Consider the following 9,763-nt stretch of genomic DNA (forward strand, 5'->3'; position numbering starts at 1 on the left):
GTAAATAAGACACACTGGCAGCTGGACTTATAATATTAGAAGAAGAAGTTTAGAAAAAATACTCAGAGAAACCGTGGCGGGTGCATCAAAAATCTCTGTCTCAAGTCAGGAGAAGTTGAGTCAAGTAACGCTCTGGTGACCACCTCATGAAAAGAAACAGCCCAAAAATCTGTGTTGGCCCGACCGCACACAGAGCAGTCAGAAGCCTGCAGACTCCTGTATGTCTTCATCAGGCTCGTGCAGGAGGAGGTCTGGCGGACCAGGTTGCTGTGATCGCCTCTGTGTGGGCCTCCACGAGGGAAGAAGCCCTTCTTGCACAATGTGGATGGATCATATTCAATATGTCTGACTATTTTATGGTCATATCTACCTCGCACAGGCGTTTGTGAATCATCTTTCCTCACGTCTTCACTTCCTGCGCCGCATCTGAATGTCCCACATCACTGGAATCACGCCGCAAACAAGCTGCAGTCAACCTTGGTATCCTATGACCGTCACGCCATCACTTCCTCTCCCACATTCAGCCAAACCTTTAACCTGGACTTGGGAGTCCAATCTTGGCGATGACGGTGACCTATATTGTTGACTTGCTGGATACTTCAGCCACGAGTGTGTGTGATCGGATGTGGCTCAGGAGAAGATAATGGCGAGTGGATAACAGCTCAGGCTGCGCGTTATTGGGGCCGCTTGAATAAATCTTTGTTTTCTTGTAATAACCAACCTACATATCCACAGTTACTTGGAGTCAGACATTCATTTTGGGTGAGTGAGTCCCAGAAACACTGAGGTACATTATTGCTGAGTGCGGGGCCGGAGAGGCTGCGCATCATCGTCATCATCATGGCGTTTTCCCCTCAAACACACTGGCTGACTGACGTCTGATGATGAGAAAACAAGAGTTACAAAGTGTGTGCGTGCGTGCGTGTGTGTGTGTGTGTGTGTGTGTGTTTGTGTGTGTGTTTGTGTGTGTGTGTGTGTGTGTGTGTGTGTGTGTGTGTGTGTGTGTGTGTGTGTGTGTGTGTTAGAGCACACATCAGCCCTGCCAGTTTGCCCTGAAGGAAATTTGCACTCTGATTTGCTCTTGTTTGGATCTGACACAGGAAAACAGTGCAGAGGAAAATGAGGCCTCCCGTTTCTTAATTATTTAAATCAAACAATTAACTACGGCTGTCCTGGGAAAAGCTCTTTTATCCGCTCAACCACAACAACAACAGCAGCCACTATCCTGGTTGCAGTCTGGAGGATGAAAACACCAACCACTGGAGGAAAAACAGGCTCTTTTTTTCCCCCTTTTTTCTGTGTAGGTTTCAATTATTAAACTAACTTTTTTAGACTGTACAGGTGCTGTGCCGCATGCAGGCCGAGACCAGCTACGTCTGTTAGCTTAGATCGTTGGAGGTAAAATGATCAGCATCATAAACCCCAAGACTTCTTGACCTGTTAGTCAACGAGTGTCAAATTTATTTTTGCATCGTTTTTCAAGAATCCTTTCAGTAAACTCATGATGCCTCCACTGAAATGATACATTTTCAGCCACTGTCCTTCGTCTCCTCTCCACATTGAAACCACACCCCTGCCTCGGCCAACAAAAGAGAGGGCCAAAAAAAAAAAAAAAAAAAGATGAAAAAAAAAATTTCTTCCTCGAATTCTTACAACAACAACCTCAAACCAACTTCTATCTCGCTTTGTGGAAATATTAAAACCAAATTATCGCTTGCCCTTATTTATTTCCTCTGCATCTAATTTGCATTCCGTCACTTTGTCTTTGGAAAACTTGATACGCTGTTCACATTGATTACACGGTCAATTATATATAATTTATAGGCTTCAACTGGAGAGCCGCGTGTTGATTAAACTTTGATGAAGCCATGTACTACACTCTTTGTTATAGACCAACATGCCAGCCGCTGTCTGGTAGGCAAAAATATCTGTAAATATTGACAAGTGCACAATACAGAAGTCAATTTTTACTCCCTGAATCTAAAACATATAGAGTCCTTAAGATGATGAAAAGACAACATGCATCATTCATATTATTGGTGATGATATATATGTATTTCTATACATTTTTAAATTTAGGATTGCCTGTATTGAATGAATTTTAATCAAATAAATAAAGCTAATGTTTACAGTCCAAGGTTAGCAAAGTGAATTGATTTTAGTTTGCACTTGCTCAGCTCAGACTTTTCCTTGTGACTCACATTGTTATATTTTATGAACATATACATTTTTAAGCCAAACTCATTTTGTAGCCTGTCATGATACTTTCTGTCAGATTGATCCAGATACAGTTTGAATTTTCTCTTTGTTTCTTCCCTTATTTATTTTTCAGTTGAAAGGAGATAACATTTTATCTTGCGAGGACGACATAAACAATTTATCTCCTACGTGAATCAGACAGAAGGTCTATTTGAGTTCCAGTAAAAAAAATAAAAAAAAAAGCTTTTGAAGAAATATTTACTTTTTTTAACATTTCTGACACAAGATGAGGAATTCTTTTTTTTTAATCGCTGGTCCTGAAAGGGCACCAACATCTTCATCAAAACCCACAATGATGAAATTCTTGCGTATGCGGCTCTTTAGAGGATCCATGTCGGGGGTTGCTGGTGAGAGAGGGCTGATTCCAGCTGGTACTGGGTGAGAAGGAGGAGAAAGATGGGTCACCAGGACGTAGGCACACACACACACACACACACACACACACACACACAATGATTTATTAAGCTAAGATGCATGTTTTTAGTCCTTTTTAGTCCAAGGAAGGAAGCTGAAGACTCTCAGGGAGGCAAACTCAAACTCAATAAAGGAGTCCGTTGTCATTACACAACTTTCAAAAGTAGAGGAAAAGAATTATGGCACTTTTGCCTCATTATAAAAAAGAAAGTCACAAGCGTTCTGTTCAGCTGGGTCCCACTGGCTCCTCCATCAAGCCCCCCCAGTGCCCCCCAGGCCCACATTGAGTCCCACTGGTTTATGGGCCTGTATTGGGTTTCTCCGAGGGGATCGGGACCAGAGCTGCTGTTGTACGACAAAGAAAAACAGCTTCTTAACAAACGCATGCAAAAATCAATAGTATCATAACAGCTGATATATATTATTCATTAATAACGAGGCTGAAACCTGCTGAGCTGAAGAGGGTAAAGACAAGAAATCTGTAAATATGTGTGAAACACACAGAGCGACTGTAAATGTTATAAACGAGACAGCACTGTTCCGCACAACCCCAAGTCTTCATTAAAGAACCAAAACTGATTCAAATCCAGGTGAGTCTAACTTCTACCGACGACTGTCACCTTGAGTGCTGTTTATTGTCTTACGGTGACGCCAACTCTGCACCTGTGACTTTAATATAATGGCAGGTTTTGGAGGTTTTTAGGCTGCAGACTCCTCCACTGGTCCATGTGCTTGATGGCCCTGTGTTCAGGTGAACCATGTCCACCACATTTCATCTTTTTAAAAGTCATTCTAATATTTGTATGACTTTGAAGGGAGAAATGTTGCTGTTCTGATGTCTGGTGGAAACAGCAAAAGCAGGGTTTTCCTTGTTATCTCTGGAAGATGGTGACTATCCCAACTCATTGATCGATATCACCACTGGCATCACCTACAATATCTGCTCTTATTGCTTTTTTTCCCGATATGTATCATCTTTAAGAGGATTTGTGAGGACAACTTTTTATTGATTTATTTTTTAATTTGTTTATCTGTTACCAGGTGTATGTGTGTGTGTGTGAAGCATCTTTTTTTCAGAATAAAGGCCTCGATAACATGTTCTCGACGCAAAGTTATTTACTCACTAACTCAAAACAAGATGACTTGATGTTCACGTACTGACGAACTTTTGATGAACAAGTTAATAGTTTTTGATTACAGACTGATAGTTGATGTGAAGGATTGTGAGTTTTATGTTCCAATTATACAACGTTGACTATTTACGTTTTGATTCCAATCATTTTTTTCCCTTTTTGTTAAATATGACTCCCTCCTGGATTCCCTAGTGAAAATATACTTCGAATAAAATGACAAACTGCCTGCTGAAGAGGGACTGTTGGGTCTGTACCTGCTCTGGAAAGTTGCCTCTGATGACTTCTCTTATCTCAGGGCCTTCTGTCTTTTATCTTGACTGTTATCTCAGGCCAGTCTGTTTTTATCTTGACTGTTATTTCAGGAAATGAAGTCTTTTTTATCTTGCTGTGATGAACAGTTTGAAAGATTGCTTGTTCTAAAAAAAAAAATTTTTAAATTTAAAAATGCAAATAAAAACGATGGTATTTGTTGTTGTTTTCCGGGTGATTATATGTTCTCTCTGGGGATTCAAACCTGGGCTAGAAAACAAAACTTCTATACTCGCTGAAGCTCAAATTCAATTCTGTCGTGGTAATTTATAGAAATTTCTCTTGCTTTTCCAGATGTTTGATGTATATTAAAAGAAAAGAACTGGAATATTATTTTACAACAGTCGAATTATAGGCCACACCCTTAATTTAGGACAAACGCGTCAGAGAAACGCGTAAGCATCCGTCACGGCTTCCCCGCGCATTCCTCCGTGTAGTCTTCACCAGCGGCGAACTTGATCAATATGAGAGTCACTCAAGTGTCAAATGCTATTCATCAGGGCTGGGAAGCAGCTTTCAGACGGACCTCCTTCCTTCACCTCCAGGCTTCTCCTGTTTCAGAGCAGCAGCTGCTCTCCTCCGCAGAGGTCCGGACCCAGCAGGCTGCTGCTGCTGCTGCTGCTGCTGCTGCTGCTGAGACCCTGAAAGCTCCGTCAGTAGCGCGGCACTGATACCTGCAGATGGGCGAGTCCCTCCCTGGCTGAGGCCCACTGCTCTCACTGTGCCACCAAACACACGCACGCGAGGGCGCGCGCGCGCACACACACACACACACACACACACACACACACACACACACACACACACAAACTCACATTATCGGTTTTCAACTTCCTTTCAGAACAAACAAAAAAGAAATCTTTATTTTTATTTTATTTACAAAAAAAACCTGTCAGAGGGTGAAGTAAAACGTGCACGATTTATTTCAGCTTCTGTCGTTTACACAGACACATTTAAAGCACACTTTCACAAATGAAATATGTCTTCTTCTCTCTTCTTTTCTTTTTAATCAGGAAATAAATTAAGTTCAAATAAATAAATAAGGGCAATATGAAGGAAAACAAATGAAACAAAACATAAGTTTGGACCAAAATATAAAAAGGAATAAATAAGGCAGACTATTTCCCTTCATCAGAATATCTACAAAGTGCGCTCCACAAAGGTGTCAGTAATAATAATAATAATAATAATAATAATAATAATAATAATTTGATTGTCAAAGCATCATTGCAGTGAACATACAACAGGTTTACATCAGTGAGACTTCTAGGCCTAATTCGCCGTTAAACCGGTGGAGGAGGAGCATAAATTAGAATAAAATATTATTTAAAAAAATCAAATAAAACTAAAGTCATTCAAAAACAAACCAAAAGAGATCCTACTCTTAGTTTTAGGGTGTGTGTTTGTGTTCTTAAATCACCATGAACGTGCCAACACTTGCGTAATGAGGTAGACACACAGCTATACTGTGTGAATGCGTGTATTCGTGCGTGTGTGTGCTTGTGTGTATGTGTGTGTGTGTGTGTGTGTGTGTGTGTGTGTGTGTGTGATTCTTCTTATTGCAATGCATTCACTTATTTTCTTGGAGCCATACACGCACAGAAAACACCCCCCTGCCCTTGCACCTCTGACGGGTAAACCATGCAACGATGGTGCCTCCTAATTCAACCATCATTCTTTTTTGTTGTTGTTGTTGTTGTTTTTTTCCTTTTTTCTTTTTTTTGTCCCCGGAAACTACCGAACTCCCTACAGAAACGAACAAGATTCAATACATTTCAATGAGCTTTTTCCACACACAGCGGTGCAACATATTCACAGATATATACAATGATAAATATAAAAAAGCTATTTCGACTAGGGAGGATAATAATTATTCCTCAATTCCGGTCATCATCATCATCATCATCATTATTATTATTATTATTATTATTATTATTTTTGTACAATAATTGCCATTTGAATGGGACAAGAGTTGCTCCTTCTCTTCTGCTGTCACGATGGTGCTGAGGCTGCTCCGTGATGAAGAGTTGATTTTTTTTTTTTTGGATAGTCTTCCTCCCAGTCCCCGGTGCTCCGGTCTGCACTGTCAGAATAAAACAGGTACACCGATGGATCCAGATGTTTGGTTATTGTAACTGAACCCCCCCCCCCCCCAAAAAAAAGGACCAAAAAAAAGGAGAGCAGCCCCTGACCGCAACTACACTTCGCATTTTTCTCTGCGTCTGATTCTTAAAGCTGCAGCTGTTGAAATACTTGATGCGGGACATTTCCAAACTGGAATTCAGGCACTGGTTCAAACACACACACACACACACACACACACACACACACACACACACACACACTGCTCCAAAAATAAGAATAAAAAACCACTGTGAATAATCTTTAACAAGACATTTAGTCTGAGAAGAACCAATAAAAAAAACCCACACCAACAGGCCTTTCTCCAATCAATCATAAAGTGATGACGCATCTTACAACTTTCATTCCAGGAATTCTTGAAGGGAAAAAAAAGGAGTCTATATCTTAAAGGAAAGTAACAATTTGCTAAGATGGAGCTCTGAGGGAGCTCTGGTGGGGGTTCGGTACGTGAAGCAAAGGTCCAGCTCCGGTAACAAAAGGCACAACGGTGTACCTTGTTTTTTTCTGACAGCAGCAGCAGCAGCAAGTCTATGATTTGTCTTTTTGTAAACGGGCGCAGAGACCCACATGATCACCCGCCACCCTCACCCCAACCCAAGCCCCGCACCCCCCCGCAGGTCTTAGTGCGTCGCAGAAAACTTCATGCGTTTCTGCTTTTGCCTCTGGTTGCAAAACCAAACCCGGACCACGTTCTTTTTAAGGTCCAGTTTCTCAGCGATCGCGGCGATCTTCTCCGACGACGGCCTGGGCTGCACGGCGAAGTAGGCCTCCAGGGAGCGCTTCTCAGGAGCCGCGATGGACGTGCGTTTCCTCTTTTTGTCCCCTCCGTTGAAGATCTCTGGCTTGGACATCTTCTCTCTCTGCGCCCGCTCCGCCTCCTCCAGCCAGGCCTCCAAGATCGGCTTCAGGGCCACCATGTTGTTGTGCGACAGAGTCAGGGACTCGAACCTGCAGATGGTGCTCTGGCTGAGGCATCCCACCCCGGGGATCTTAAGGTTGGCCAGGGCCGCGCCCACGTCCGCCTGGGTCACTCCGAGTTTGATCCGCCTTTGTTTGAACCTCTCTGCGAAAGACTCCAGCTCCCGGGGATCGGGCTCCGCATCTCCGCCTCCCGTCCCCAGGGAGGTGTGGGACCCCAACCCGTGTGGGTGCATGTTCATGGACTGTGGATGATGGTGGTGGTGCTGCATGTGGTTTATGGCCGACATATGAGCGGCGTGGGCAGTGTGAGACGCCGTGGAGCAGACGTCCGAGCCAGGCATGCCTCCCAGGGAGATCCCCGGTGTGAGATGGTCCAACAGGTCCCCCTCCAGGCCCTGCGCCGGCTGGTGGTGACCAGGGTGGTGGTGCGAGGTCAGCACCGAGGGGTGGTGCAGGTGCGCAGAGGAGGATGTCGGGGTGCAGGTCATGCTGGTCATGGTGGTCATGGTGTGGTAGGTGGCGTCCGGCTTGAACGGGTGACTCTTCTGGGCCACAATATCCACCGCGGCCAGAGCCTCGGCTCTCTGCAGCAACGTCTCATCGAAGCCGGCAAAGATGTTGCCCTGCAGCTGCGGAGGAGCAGAACCACGCAGATCAGATGGAACAGAAACCAGCCAGACACGAGTTCAAGGAAACCTCCAGATATTCATGTCTACACTCGGAAATCTCACTGCCTGCATGTTCAACTCCAAATGAAGTTCTTGGAAGAGCAAAGTGCGCGTCATGAATATTTTTGTGTTCTCATGATGGAAAAGAACATTTTAATATTTGGAAATCAAACAGCAACTGGAGGAGAGGGAGAGAGAGAGAGAGACAAAAATTCACATTCAGTCTCAAAGTCTCATCAACTCAAATTAGGATTTAATCTCGTGTCTCCTCCAACAATCCGACTCGGACGTTGCCGCGTGTGCAGGTCCACAGCCCAGAGTGGCGCGTCAGGGCGCGTGTGGATAGATATTCATTTAAAATTAATATTTACGATCTCTTGAATAATTTCTGCCTGCCATGAAATGAGATGAGTTTGAATATGGACGGGACGATATGAGGAGAGAACCGGCGCTGAGAGACACAGAGAGAGATTCCACGAATTCCTCCACCGACCTCCGTCACCAACATCCCCGTGTTTTCAGCTCTAATGCTCAAATATTTGAATTATTTTTGACAATTTGTTTTCGTTTTATATCCTAGGTTTTACTATGAAGAGTTCCATTTTCTCTGTTTATATTGAGCCGTTTGGTTGTGATGTTCTTTTTCTTCAATTTTAAAATATTTCATTCATAGGTATGAATTTGCTGACCACATTTTAACTGAAATGCATAAGTTTCCAGTGAGCAATATCTTCTTGCAATAGTCTCTTTAAAGCCTATTTATATATATTAAAAAAAACATATGAAAAAGACCTAAACTTTACCAACATATAGCTCTAATCTTAACACTTTATTTCTTCCATTTTTCAACCACTCGCTGATCTTTCAGCTGCAAAGATCAGGAGCTTCAGGACGTGTCAGGCGGGGTTTTGGGGGACTCACCGACGGCGTGGGCAGGCAGGCCCTGCGGATGGCCTCCGAGCTGGAGTGCAGGGGAGTGTATTTGGGCTCGTGGAGGATCGGGTGCATACTGAAAGGCTGCTTGCTGTTCATTGACATCATGATGGCAGAAGTGAGGGAGGGTCGTTGTCCGTCTTCTTCCTCGATCGGCTCCGTTTTGGTGTTTTTCTACAAATGAAAAAAAAAAAAAAAGAAACACCACAAGGACGAGAAATCTTTCAGAAAATTCGTCTGGGAAAAAAAAAAATTGTAAGATCGGGTCCAGATTCTGTAAAAAAAAAAAAAGCTGCACAGAATTCTGAGTAAATCCTGGGTCCTGAGGTTCTCCTGCCTCCTTTACGCCTCTAAATGACTTGTAGAATAAAGATGCTTCTCTTCTTCAGCTCCTATATCGGGACTACGCCGCGCAGGCTCCACCCCCTTGTTGGACACCCCCCCTCCTCCATGTGAATGTCTCCACCAATCACGCCGCGATACAACACTAGCCCCGCCCATTCGCGTGCTTGTCTCTTTGGAAAGGAAGGATGCTGTGCGATTGCACTCTTCATGATTCTTATTATTGTTATTATTGTTGTTGTGGTTGTTGTTTTGGTTGAAATATCTGGGAGGGGAAACCTGCACGGACACAGAACCTCAGCACTCAGAGAGGCAGACGGGGTCAAAGTTCAGGGAACAGAAACGGAACCGAGTCGGTCTGTGTGTCTCTCAGTTGTTTTAATTTCACCAAACTTGTGGAGCAAAACCCGTTTATTTTGTTGTTGTTGTTGTTTTTTTAATGGCTAAAATATAAAAGTTGAAAATCAACGTTACTTATATTTGGCTTTCAAAGACTCAGTAAATAATTGAATGTGTTTGCCTCAAATTTCTATTTACATACAATTAAATAAATGTGTAAAATGAGTTTAACTTTCTGAGGGCGTTGCAGGGATCCCGCAACGCAGACAGATTACAGCTTGAATATATTTTATTCTTAAGCAC

The 9,763-nt window shown here is 43.2% G+C and overlaps 1 protein-coding gene across 1 annotated transcript; it reads right to left on the minus strand.

Moving 5' to 3' along the window:
* Positions 1-6,845: 6,845 nt before the first annotated feature.
* Positions 6,846-9,220, minus strand: pou4f4 (POU class 4 homeobox 4). The gene is made up of 2 exons (XM_086226174.1): positions 8,768-9,220; positions 6,846-7,807 (listed from the first exon to the last, which is right to left on the minus strand). The coding sequence occupies exons 1-2, from the start codon at positions 8,885-8,887 to the stop codon at positions 6,878-6,880; spliced, it is 1,050 nt and encodes a 349-aa protein (XP_086082300.1). The 5' UTR covers positions 8,888-9,220; the 3' UTR covers positions 6,846-6,877.
* Between the last annotated feature and the right edge of the window lie 543 nt (positions 9,221-9,763).

This window comes from Aulostomus chinensis, chromosome 15, assembly GCF_037954235.1.
Source record: "Aulostomus chinensis isolate RoL2024-O1b breed Wild chromosome 15, RoL_Achi_v1.0, whole genome shotgun sequence".
Classification (NCBI taxonomy): domain Eukaryota; kingdom Metazoa; phylum Chordata; class Actinopteri; order Syngnathiformes; family Aulostomidae; genus Aulostomus; species Aulostomus chinensis.